This window comes from Colossoma macropomum, unplaced genomic scaffold, assembly GCF_904425465.1.
Source record: "Colossoma macropomum unplaced genomic scaffold, Colossoma_macropomum, whole genome shotgun sequence".
Taxonomy (NCBI): Eukaryota; Metazoa; Chordata; class Actinopteri; order Characiformes; family Serrasalmidae; genus Colossoma; species Colossoma macropomum.
This window is the reverse complement of record NW_023494804.1, coordinates 15774272-15788423: the sequence shown is the minus strand read 5'-3', so window position 1 is coordinate 15788423 and position 14152 is coordinate 15774272. Positions and strand designations below refer to the sequence as shown.

Below are 14152 nucleotides of genomic sequence, written 5' to 3'. Positions count from 1 at the left end.
GAGTTTACTGGCTGTTTGCAAAGCAGAAATCTGATTACTGCCTGACTCATGTAGGCCCGGAGTTTTTCCATTATCTGATTACTGAGGTGCATGTAAACATGTTGATCAGATTACTGTTAAAATCTGATTTTCTGCAGTTACCAGAGTATTAAGTGCATGTAAACACACCCGGTGAGTCATACAGTGTCAGAAATCACAATCAAGTCTATTAGAGATACTTCAGTGTGAGATAATTCAGTCATAAAGTTAGCACCATGTTAACTGGTGGGGTATGAGTTTCCATTACTACATTAGTCTCGTAGCTCCAGTGCTAAAACTAAACAACTTCACACATCAAACATGTCTTGACTGATCAAGAACTACATTTGGGATAAGTGGAGAGACTAGGCAAATAAAACTTTTGGCTGAACTATCACTTTAAGACCTGCTATTAGTTTTAAGTCCCTCTCAGACAGAATTAGCGCACAGCAAGAACTCACAGACACATAAACACAAACAGCATGCCGGCCACGCACGGCTCTAAACAGCGCACTCACGTGATGATCCTGTCCTTGTTTTTCTTGGGCGACTGGCGCACTTTCCTCTCCTCCACCAGAGGGCACTCTTGGCTTGTTTGTTCATCGTGTATATCCAAATTTTTCTCAGTTTCTGCCTTTGCCGAGTCACCGCCTGCTCCAAAAACTTTAGTCGACTTAAAAGGATCAATGGAGTCGTCAAAGTTGTCTGGATCGAATGTATACACTGCTTTAGCAGGAGTTAGGGAGCTGCTAAGTTTGCTAGTTCCTCCAAACGGGTTGAAATTGGGGTCGTCCCATTGGCTGGGGTCGAAGTTGTATGATTTTTTGGGAATAGGGATATCGTCAACGTTCAAAGGAGCTTCTGAGTCACATCCTGGCTTGGAGGACTGTTCTGTAGCTTCTGGCTGTTGTGGTGCAGGTTTAGCTCGCTGTTTTTTAGGCGTGACTTTAGCGCTAGGCCTTTTTCCTTGCTTCTGTGCTGGAATTTTCTTGGGTCCAGCATTTTCCTCCCCAGCATCTGCCTGGTAATTGGATTCAGGGTCTGGAAGTTGTGTTTTTGGGACGCTGGAGGATGCAGGCTGGGAATCAGCGGAGTCATTGCTGAAAGACTTTGACGGCTTGAAAGGATCCAAGGAGTCGTCAAAGCTGTCTGGATCAAAGCTATACGTGCCCTTTGGTAGGGTTGGGGAATTCTGCAGCTTGGATCCGCCGCTAGCAAATGGATTGAAGTTAGCATCATATTGATCTGGGTCGAAACTGTAGCTGCCCTTTGGCACTGGAGGAGGCTCATCGTCCACCTCGTTCGGGTCAACGGCATTCAGCGGAGATTTCATCTTCAGAGACGGAGGCCGTGGTTTGGGAACTGAAGTTTGGGAATGTTCCGGAAGGTGGCCGTTACACACAGGCTGGGAATGCTGTTCTGGACCCTCAGCCGGCTCAGTGGTCATGCTGGAGGGTTTAACATGGGGGTCATTGGTTTGCTGTGGGGTCAGCCTGTGGTCTTGCAGAGATAAAGCCTCATGTTGGTGGTCCGCTTCAAGCTGGACGGAGATCTGCTCGGCTTCCTCAGCAATGGAAAGTCGCTGGTCCTCACTGTCTTCCTCTAAACCTGAGGAAAGATAAACAGACACTGATGACGTATATACATGCTGTGAAATACAACAAACAGAAACAACACTTAATTTATCAGATATTGTGGTAGTATAATGCTGCATACAGATCTGTAGCAGAAAAGCGCAGATAACTGCTGTAGTTGGTGACAGTGGGGTAACTTGTGTGCAGATGCAGTTAGTCAAAGAGCTAACATAGCAGTTTAGCAGGCTGGCTAACTCCTTCAAACAAATAGTGAACATAAAAGTGAAGATAATAATACAGTCTCCTAACTGACCGTGCATCACACAGTCTCTCTTTTGTTTGTTGTTTATTTATAGTCAGTGGGGAAAAAATGTTTAAAGGTTCGTACTTACACGCTGGTTAAATTAATTAGGAGGCAATGAGGGGCGGAGCCAGAATGTTCCATAGAGACCCTTGATGAGGTTAGGTTCGCAGGGCCAGATGTGGTCGCGTAACGAGAATATACATCTGGGGACAAGCTGTTAAACTTTTGGTGCTGGAATGCGGCAAAGTCTGCCGCTAACTAGAGTATGCCCCTCTAAACCCACCCCCAATGCCCTGCAGCCTGTGCTCTTTTAACGTCCAGAGTGCAGTGACAACACAAGCCAAACAAGTTAGCCAGTGAAACGCTATCGTTAGCTAACGGAACCGTTTTCCTCTGTAAGAGGTAAAGTTTATTTTTATTGCATGTAATTTGTTTTCAGAAGCTCAAGCAGGTAACGAGGAGCCAGACTGTGCAGAACTTCTTATGTAATAAGAACCTTGTACTGAACATGGCATGTAACAGCAGAGATGTTATAAATGAGGAGATGATCAGTGGTTGAAACATGAATGGAAAAAGCTCTTAATGCTCAACATGGCGTCAGTTTGTGCAGAAAGTCCTGCCCTTCAATAAAATCGGCTTGTTGGTTCTGCCATAGATCGGGAAAGCCCTCCTTGTTGTGGAGATTTGCACAAGCACAGTAGCCAGAACAACCTGAAAAATCACAATTTTTTGTGTGTCACTGAGCCAAATCCTACAAACTGTTTAAAAGAATTTTGTCAAATTTTATCAGTGATTTCAGACCTGTTTTTTAAATGGTTATTTGACCATCAGTTTTGAGTATTATGGGCACTTCTCATTCAGAGAGAGAGGAGTCTGGACTTGTATGGCTGTAAATAACTGTCCGGCGGTGCTGCAAAGATGGCCGCTAAGTGAACAGACTTTCCTATAAGGAATTTGGTAATAGGTAAAGGTGGGCAATATGGCAAAAAAATACTGTAATTTTTCAGAAAAAATTCATGATACACAATATGTCACGATTTATTTTTTCAGACATCTGATCAATTGGAACAGAGAAAAACTAAACATTTTAAAAAATACTACCAAAAACTGTGAACATAGTCATTTTTAATCAATATCTGGCAGGACTCAGAAAAGCATACTGTATTGTATTGTGACATAATTTATCACAACAGTGATATATATCATCATATTGCTCAGCCCTAGTAATAGGTAACCATTGAACACCATAATAAGTAAATAAGCAAACAAACAGACAAATCAGAAGTGTCAAACACAGACTACAATAGCTATTGTACTGGCTGTATTGTTTGGGTTCTGGCGGTTTAAGTGTTCTTAGAGGATATTTTTCACCACCTCATTGTTAGAGCTGTAAAGGGGATTTAAGAACACGCTTCCTTTGTGGGAAAGGAGAGGAAACGCATCACCCAGGGGAGGAAATGCATCACTCAGGATGTCCAACAACGGCCTCCTTTCTTCACCGGTCAGACGCTGTGGGTCAGCCGCTGAAAACTCATCAGCAGAGCTGAGGCTGCAGCTGGCCTTAAAGAGGAAAAGAGCCTAAACAGACTCAGCTTCAGTAAACAGATTCAGCTACGGTAAACAAACAGTAAACCTCACTTCCTGTTAAAGAAGCGGCTCCTGAGGCTTTCTCTGAGTTCTGATGCAACAGCTTGTTGCTAGGTTACTGCTGAAGACGGGCTCTATTTATAAGCGCACTATAGTGACTCACTCACTGGAGTGCTGGTTTGATTGGCGGTTACAGCCTCGTCAAAACATTTATGAAATCTTTCCGCTGCTTTTGGGATCATTTCTCTAAATGGAATTATTTAGCTGTGTTAAAGTGTTATTACTTGTGTTTATGTCAAACAGACTTGACTGGGATTCATGGCAGTGTACAACACACTGTTTATAACAATTTATAAATATGGGATAAATTCAGGCTGTTTTTAGCTATGCTTATGTATTGCTATTTTCTATAACATACAACAAGTTTGGCTGCAGAAAAAATGTGCAACGTGACTGTAATCTGCTCATCTTGTCCAACAGTTTTCAGATAATCAGTAGGAAGCTGTAAATAAATATGTAGCCATGTTTGACATGTCCAGAGTGATGAACTAGATTCTAAAATGACTGAGAAAGCTGTAGAACATTGAGAATGAGGCTCTAATAAAATCACTACATAGATAGAATATTATATTTCAAAAGCTGGGGTCAAATCTCACGACTCAAGGATAACAAAAGAAAATCATTATATATAACAGCATATTTATACCATGTACAAATGTATCTATGTATGTATGTATGCATGTACATATATTATACATTGTATATTATAACAGTATATTATTTAATACTTTTTTACTTATTTAGTAATTTTATTTACTTCTTGTTTGCAGGATTGTTGAAATATTGAATAAAACATCTTTAAATCCACACTGTATCTTTTAGACGCTACTGTATTTTAGTCCATGCTCATAGAGAACAATAAAGTTTGCTTCTTTAATGTTAGCACTGCAGCTACAAGGTTAATGTAGCTAGCCAGTAATGGAAGCTTACATCCCACCAATTAGCATGGTGCTAACTGAATGCCTAAATCGCTGCCTCAAAGCATGTGCATGTGTTCAGTAATCTGTAATAGGCTCTAGTAGACTGGGGGAATATTATTCTATTTGAACTATATCTTTATATTAAATTAGGGAGTTGTCAGCTTAGGACTTATTGAAGGCTTTTGATATAATACTGTGCACCAACAAACATGAGTTTAAAGGACCCATATAGTATATTTCTATTTACTTATGACAACTGTGTAGTTTAAGTTTCCAAAATCCTTTAAGACTGATCTATGTAACTGATTGTACCTCATTCAAAAAACAATCTGGACTGAAACACTACTTATAACTCCTCTGTGTGTGGGCGGGGCTAAACTGCTGTAGGCTGAACAAAGTGGTTATTTGTTGAATGTGTTGGTTGTCATGAGATCACAAAAACAACAGATTCAACATGGGCTGTTTTTGCAGTTTAGTGTCCACATGTCCTGGGGAACGAAGAGTAAATTTTGAGATTTTAACAGTGTTTAGACACCACATCAAACTCTTATTTTGAAACGTAAGTTTTTATTTTTTGAAGTTCATTCTCTTCTAACACATTTGTCAGTTAAAAAAAAACAGGAACTTCAATCTTAACAGTGTTCCACTTTCACAGCAGATTCACCAAACTTTTCAGTTCCTCAATCTTCTCAGGTCAACAGCCCTTCTGTTCTCTCCTCGGTCTAATGGAATGGAACTGCGGGCTGATTAATACGTCATGAAGCAGTAACTAGAGTGAATGAAGCATTTTCCAGAGCACTTTTATTATATATCATAACATAATACCCTGCACAACTCTTACTTACACATTGACTCTGTGTTCTTCTTTTGATTCCTATCAATAACTCCATATTATATATATTAAATATAACCCCATATTAAAATCATCAGTTCGCTCTAAATAAACACAACCTGTCCCTCTACTCTACCGTGAAGACATTCAGTTAATATTTAACTCGGACATGAACACATCCTCCAGCTTCGGTTGGCTGTATGTGGGAGTTCCCTGCAAAGTCTAACTGAAATGCGTTCTTACTAAGTCACTGTTCATGTAATTAAAGCTTTTATTTCTGGATAATCAGAAAGTCAAGCTAGTATGCATCATTAAACTAATATTCTCTAAAACTTTGATACGGTTAAAGCTCATTAAACATCAGTCATTTAGTTTATAACATCAAGCTGACCATTTTCCTGCTGTGATCTAAAATTTTTCAAGTTTAAAGTTGTGTAACTGGAAAAACAGAAACAGAACAACAGAAAATAAGTCATTACAAGATTATTAGTCAACAACAAGGAATTCTCTCCCTATATATAACCCTCCACTCATTCCTTCTCCCTCCCTCACTCTCTGTGGTCAGCACTGAGCCTCCTCACTCCCAGAGACCAACGCCCCACAGCCTCTGAACCACCCAAAACCCAAAACATCTCAGGCCTCACCCTCACGCTGCCTCTGTGGGAAATGTTCAAGTATAACTGTGGATCACAATGCCATAGAACACACGTCTTTAAAAATGAGAATTATCTCTCAAAATTTTACTTCATTAAAAGTCTCTCTGTCAAACAACACCCTGGTAAAAATAAAGATGGGGGATGGGGGGGTTTAGATAGTTCCAGATGTGGCCTGGCGGGGGGTTAGATGGGCCTCAGGGTACTTTATTCCTCCTTTAAAAGTATTCAAATACTAAAAGTACAGAAAGATTATCTGCATGAATGGAGCTTATTTTGGAGTTCAGTGTGATGTGCCGCTGTGTGACAGCAGGGTTGCTCTGTAGGGAGCTGATCCTCTTCACTAGCTCTAAAGGACTGAAGGAAGACATTTTCCACAACACACCACAGCCTGACAGAGCTAACACAGCCTAACAGAGCAAACACAGCCTGACAGAGCTAACACAGCCTAACAGAGCAAACACAGCCTTACAGAGCTAACACAGCCTAATACAGCCTAACAGAGTTCACACAGCCTAACACAGCCTAACAGAGCAAACACAGCCTTACAGAGCTAACACAGCCTGACAGAGCAAACACAGCCTAACAGAGCTAACACAGCCTAACACAGCCTAACAGAGCTAACACAGCCTAACAGAGCTAACACAGCCAAACAGAGCTAGCACAGCCTAACAGAGCTAACACAGTCTAACACAGCCTAACAGAGCTAACACAGCCTAACACAGCCTAAGAGAGCTAACACAGCCAAACAGAGCTAGCACAGCCTAACAGAGCTAACACAGTCTAACACAGCCTAACAGAGCTAACACAGCCTAACATAGCTAACAAAGTCTAACACAGCCTAACAGAGCCAGCACAGTCTAATAGAGCTAACACAGCCCACAAAGCTAACAGAGCCTAACAGAGTAAGCACAGCCTAGCAGAGCCAGCACAGTCTAACAGAGCTAGCACAGTCTATGCATTTGCCCATACTTTTGTCTGTATTGGAGCCAACACAAACAAAATAACCAACACATAATCCTTTTACACAACTATAACAGAAAATAAATGTAGCTGGAGACACACACACACACACACATACACAGATGTGCTCTGTCTGTAACTTAAACCGTGACACGTGTACACTCTGTCTGCACTGAACACAGACTACGACTACTGCAGTCTGCTGAAACTAACAGACACTTCTAATTCCAGAAGGAAATGACAGTTAAAGAAACTTTAAACACAGTTATTTAGTGTAAGAACACTAGAAACTACAGTCATCAGAGGACTGAAAGAAGAACAGCCCTGAACCACAGACATAAACATTCACCATCAACTAAAACTCACTGCCTTCTTTTGAAATTTGTCTTTTTTTTGACAGAGCATCTTGTATTGATTTGATTTCCAGTCAAAACAGCAGTGAAGTATAAGTTATTCGTTTTATAGGAGATGTTTCTGAATCGATTATATAAGATAATCCACTTGTTTAAGGAAGGAAATAGTCTAAATCTAACCTCAGCTGTTTGAGTGTTCAGTGAGTCACTCTTTACCTTTATTACAGCTTCTATTCTTTTCAGGAGACCCACTTTCAGTTTCTCAAAGAAATCTGCAGACAGACCTCCAAAGTTCAGTCTTAGAAGTTGCTTGATCTAGACGCAACATAAGCAACACAGTTTTGGTTTGGGATAAAAGAAAAAGATTGGAGGTAAGAGAGTACTGAAGCATAGATATAAAACCCCATTCATATGTGTGTGTGTGTGTGTATAAGAATGAGTGTGTGAAAGTCCTGATCACATGACACGGCTCTCTGCAGGCCTTTGGCCTCGGCCATTGATAACTCAGCTGAGAGAAGAGCAGAAGCCTTTGTTCCAGACTGAGCTACTGATTCCAAACTCAAGGCTTTTCCCACACGCTCACCCTGAGGCCCATATAAACGCACCCATCCACCCCATCTCTCCTCCCATCCCCCTCGCTCTTCCACTCCACTGTTAACCCTAACTCTGCACACTGTTTTAATATATAGAGCTGCACAGTTCACTGTTTGTTAATCATCACTGTGATTTTTGTGATATTAGCGTTTGCAATACTGATGTTACAGAAGATCAATAACTGAATATTTTAGACAGACAGATAGATCGACAGACAGACAGGCAGACTGATAGAGACAGACTGATAGATAGATAGATAGATAGATAGATAGATAGATAGACAGACAGACAGACAGATGGCAAAACACCTTGTGCAGCAATATAATCACAATTTAGTATTTGTCCATTTCATGCAGTTCATACAGAAGCTACGAGGCTAATGTAGCTAACAGGTAATGGAGGTTTATACCCAGTCAGTCAGCGCTCTGCTAACCGCCCTGAGCTGATGATTCCCACACTGAGCTAAAGGGATATTTTAAATGGAAACAAATTTGCAAAGTTTTCTCTTTTATGCTTCTTTAGTTTAAGCACTGGAGCTACGAGGCTAAAGAAGCTAACAAGTAATAGAAGCTTATAGCTACCAATTAGCATCACCTCACTCACAGCGTGTGGAGCAGTTCAGTATCTCTAATAGACCTGATCATGTGCTTTCAGACACTGTATGATGTACTGATATCAGCTTTAGCAGTGCGAGTCTGAACTGCGTCTGCTCTGTGTTTCTAGTCTCTGTGTGCAAACGTGCTGCTGCTGTGAGGTAGCACTCATACACTTTTACAAGCCTTTAACAGCAAGATAAACAGCCCAACAATACAGCAACACAGCCCATCTGCCTCCAATTACACCACCACACACTTCCACCAACCTGGCCACGTGTCAGACAGAGAGAGAGAGAGAGAGAGAGAGAAAGAGAGAGAGAGGGGAACAAAATACCATACTGAAGTTATACTGCTAGATACTGTAACTACAATATTATTTTAATATATTGAAATACAAGAGAAAAAAAATGTAGTCCATGTTCATCTCAGCAGGCAGGAATATTCAGTATCATTCACAACCACAACATGAAGAAAAAGAAGGGCTCTATCAGCTGTGCTCAACACAGACTGGGACAAAAAGGCCAACACAATGCCATTATTTCCACATACAGATTACATAACCAATGAGGGAAAATCCAATATACAAATGAAAAACTGAGTCCAGTCTTGAACTAAGTATTTCATATACCTACTATGAACTATTCAGTATTTACTACATATTTCTCAGTACATATTATAAATTAACCAGTAACTACTATGAAATATTCAGCTTTTACTATGAATTATTCACTAAATAAGCTAATCAGTAACCACTGAAAAACATTCTGTATTTACTATAAAATATTTAGTACATATTATAAATTAACCAATAACTACTATGAAATATTCAGAATTTACTATGAATTATTAGTATTTACTATTAATTATTCAGTATCTACTACGAATTGTTCAGTATTTACTATAAAGTATTCGGTATCTAATATAAATGATTCGGTACCTATTATTAATTGTTTAGTATCTACTATGAATTATTCAGTATCTACCATAAATGATACAGTATCTACTATGAATTGTTCAGTATCTAACATGAATTGTTTAGTATTTACTATGAATTATTCAGTATCTACTATGAATTATTATCTACAGTGAAACTCTCTAAGTTCTGTACTGACAGACTGAGGACTGAACCCATATACAGCCTGTACAGACATTAAAGTGTTAATGTGTTTCTCTATAAAGGTCACTTCAGTCATGTCAAAACACGCATACACACGCACAATAACAGTGAGGCTGTTTACGAGAGACGACAGCCTTTTTCATCCCTTCTAGTTGCCATAGCAACAGTGTAGGGTATAAAAATACTGAAGCACATGCAGTTACAGGTGCCTCAGAGAGTCTCTTTCATCTGCTCCTGTCTGTCCAGTCCACCAGCATTAAAGTGACAGCTGGGTGGAAAATCTTCACACAGTTTCCTGTATTACCTAAAATGTAGTCAATCAGCTGAGACATGCTTGGCTTCTTTAGTTTTAGCACTGAAGCTATGAGGCTAAGAAGAAAGGAAACAGTCTTATAAAGCTGTGTGGAGTTGTTAAGTAATCTTTAAGGCTATATACAGACTTCCAGCCCAAAAATAGATTTTTGATAGTCTAGACAGCGCAAAACACATGAAATCAAATTTTTGCAAACTGGATCCAAACCATATTTGGAGATGGTTTGAGAGGTAAACCCAACCAGATTTTTACAGATGCGTCTCAGTCTGGACGCTCTGGACTGAATCAGATTTCAAAGTGTCTTTTGTGTCACTTGCAACGCAACAAACAACAACGATGTCAAATTCAGAGTAAAGAAGTGCTGGGATTCAAGTTCCAAAGATTCATGCTGATGAAGAGAATTCTGAAGAGTTTGGAGGGCGAGATGATGCTCCTCCGTCTCTCCTGCATCTGTGTTTGAAATCCGCATCACCAGCATAGCTACATAATTACTGACGCCTACATCATTACCATGGCAACCCATGCAGGTAGGTTGGTGATGCCTGGACAAACAAATCCAATCTAATCACTTCAAATAACAGAGCGGACAGTCGCCTCGAAAGATCTGATTCAAGAAAAAAACATTGGTTTAGCCTGCAGTCTGAAAACAGCCTTATAGACTGACACTTATGTTCTGACACTGTATGACTCACTGTTATCTATAAACATGGACAAAAGTACATTAGCATAGCTAAGAACTGTAGCGGCCATCTTGAAGCCTGAATTTTGTCCACAATTTCCCATATTTTTTTACAAATAACTATGTTATACGACCGCGACCCTATCTGGACTAAGCGGTTAACGATGATGATGATGATGATGATGAGTATGTTATACAGTGTCAGGAACAACATAAACATGTGTACAATGCTGTGAGCTATTAGTTTCATTATTTGTAGCTACATGAGCATCATAGCTCCAGTGGTAAAACTAAAATGCAAACTTCAGACATCAAACATGTTTTAGTTGATCAACTACATCTGGTCTGAGGGGAAAAATATGTAAAATTTGATTTTTATCTGAACTATTGCTTTAACAAGTGAGATTAGATAAGCCTGCTGTACCTGTGATGTCTCCTGTGGGCGGGGCCAGGGCTGCTGGGTCATTAAGTGGGTGATGGACGGGTGTCTCCGTCTCGGGCGTCTCGAACTGGCCCTCTGAGTCCGAACTACAGCAGGGAGAGAGATTCAAGTCAGACAAAGTACGTAGACTGACCATTTCTAACTGCCAGGTGTGAAATAAAATGGCTTTACTAAAGTGCTGTTTAAACAGTATGGGATCCCAGCTGTCTGCACAGTAGAGATACCACAATAGTTTTAGTAGTCAACACTGACAAATTACACGATTCTAAATATTTGATTTGATAAACACAACAAAAACAGAAATGCTGGAGTCGAAGAATCGACTCTTTTGGAATTAACTCCCCATCACTAACAAATACACAACATTAGCAGCAGCTTGGTGAGTTTTCAGCAGTTAGCTAAATGGCTGTGGTGTAGATGAACGTACCACATAAGCACAATCATTTGAATATAACATAGTAGTACACGTATGGACCAAATCAGAACGTTTGCTAACTTGCACCAGCTTTAGTAGCATACAGGCAACAACAACACTGTCATTAGGAGCACAGTTTGTCAAAGTGCAAATATCTTTCATCACTATAAACTGTTTTTTCCAATATCTTTGTTAAAATCACTCTTAGGATTAGTACAAAATCCTGTTCTGTGGATGCAGCACTACCAGTAGTTTCCTTCCGGAAATAAGTTCTGATTGCTGTGTAACATGTTAACACTCAATTGTCTTATTTTTCTTTCACCTAAACAAAAACCACAGTTAAAAAATCTTTTCTCCAATTTGCTGGCTTCCCCTTCACCCTCCCGAACTCTGTATCTGTGTCATATACCGGTCTGCTGGCTTGATAAAGTGGCACCCTGCTGACTGTTTCCCACTGCAGCCCTTGATCAGACCACCCAGATTACTGACCTGCATACAAAGTTTAACTAGTTTTTAATCTCCTCAAACAGATTTTAAATGCAAAGAGACTTTTATTTTGGAAAATAAACTAATAAGACAAATATTACAAACTGAGAGAAAAAAATGACTAGGCCTAATATAAAATAATCTTGAAAATGTTGTTGCTGACACTGTGCTAGATTAAAATCATTTACTAAACTAATTTATAAAGGATAACGAAAGAAAGAAATGAAGGAAAATTAAGTAAATTGGACCTCCAGCTTTATTGTTAGCGGGCCAACAGTGACCCACTATTCTCCTACTATCTAGGACGAGTGCTAACTGTTGAAGGAAGTGAGGGGGTGCTGTAATTTTACAGCTCTATCAGGTTATAACCTTAGTTAGCTAACCTAACTAACCCTGATAACAGCCATTAGCCACTTTGACTGTACACATTGTACCTTGGCTAATAGTAGCATTTATTTTTGATAATTGATTGGATTTTACTGAAATAATTTGTAGTCAGAAAACATGGACAACGATTAAATGATCACAAATGGTTAGCTAACATTAGCTCTTTGCTAAAGTTTTGTGATGAACAACAGACATGCTTCTTGGGATAGGGCACTGCCTGTAGAGTCTGTAGTTTAAGTACTGTATCAGTGTATATACAACATATACATTTATATACAGTATAAATCAGTGTATACATAGTACATGCTAATCTATATACAGAATATCAGTGTATGTATCAGTTTATATACAAAGTGTGCCTATATACAATACATATCAGCATATACACAGTAAATATTAGTCTATATACAGTATGTCAGTGTATGTACAGCATGTATCAATTTATATACAGCATGAGCCTATATCCAGTACATATCAGTATATACGCAGTAAATATCAGTCTATATACAGCATATATCATTTTTTATACAGTTAATATGCAATATATATAGCTTTATATGTAGTATATGTCAGTTTGCATGCAGTATATGTCAGTTCATATGCAGTATATGTCAGTTTATATGCAGTATACATTAGTTTATACACAATGTATTAGTTTATATATAGTACACATAGAAAAATACGGCACTGCCTGAAATCTACAGTTTTGTAAAGGGTTGAAACGGCTGCCTGTGGAAATTTTCCTCGACACTTTTGAGACTCTGAACGCCCTTCAACGTGGAGGAGGGGATTTCCCTGAAGGCAAGTGCAGAGGAGAAGTCTGGGAGTGCCTCTTTTTTATAGAATAACAATGCAGTTACTTTACATACTGCTTTGAACGGACGGAAGCAGAGGTCGGACAAAGTTTCCCACCCAGCAGTCCATTGCCAATTCAGCATCTTAAAGCCACAGACAGCACATTTTCTGACGTTTAAATCAGCTACCTTGCCAAAAAAAAACAAAAAAAAAAAAACGTATTTTTCCACTTCCTCCAGATAGAAGATATCGTCTATCAGCCAAGACAAGCATGGTGTCCAAATTTTGCTTCTGTACTTTAGCTAACACACACTAGGCGTTAATAGTCACCCAAATCTTTTCTGTAAACACATCCCCAAAAATACATCTCTCCACCCACTCAAACCACATCCAGCTCTTCATTAAGGTAATGCAGACTTGTTGATGTGGTTTAGGACACAGGGTGATTCACTGTGAGCTATAAACTTGAACAAAACTTCGTCTAGCTGAACGCTGTGGTCAGCTATTTTAGACGCCTGGTGTTCAGTTTTGTTCACCCAAATATTTGGGGGACTGTTGAATTTTAGTGTTTCTTAGCCACATCAGCCTCGTAGGTCTAATTTAAAACTAACAAAGCAAACGTCAGATGCCAAACACGTCTCCGCTGATCGATTACATCTGGGGTACAGATTTTTTGACCAACTGTTGGCCTTTAATGACCGCTGAATGGACTCCACAGCACTAAACAGTTTAGTGTTTTCCCTTTGGAATTTTATTAGTCTGATCCTTCTGAGTTAATAAGGCACATTAGAGCAGGCAAATCACTAAGGTACTGTCTGCAGCCCCAGGGTAGTCTACCTGCCCTGTACAGGTGTGGTTTACCTGCACCTGAGACACATCATTATCTATATATATATTATAGTCCTACAGGAGCTAAGTCAGAGCGGGGACACACCTGTACAGGTGGATTACAGGATTAGTTGGAAACACTGGATTAAACTCTGAAGTGACCTTTCAGGAGAGGAACAAAAACGAGCCCCCCTCAAACCAGAGCTGCCACTCACAGCACTGAGGCCGTAGACGCC

The 14152-nt window shown here is 39.7% G+C and overlaps 1 protein-coding gene across 3 annotated transcripts in view; it reads right to left on the bottom strand.

The window, feature by feature from the left end:
• Positions 1-14152, bottom strand: part of tacc1 (transforming, acidic coiled-coil containing protein 1) — a 71517-nt gene that overhangs the window by 14467 nt on the left and 42898 nt on the right. For all 3 annotated transcript variants that reach the window (XM_036594253.1, XM_036594255.1, XM_036594254.1), the window contains 2 exons: positions 10988-11091; positions 537-1626 (listed from right to left, as the gene is read on the bottom strand). In XM_036594253.1, the coding sequence (XP_036450146.1) occupies positions 537-1626; positions 10988-11091 (1194 nt within the window). The remainder of the gene's footprint in view (positions 1-536; positions 1627-10987; positions 11092-14152) is intronic.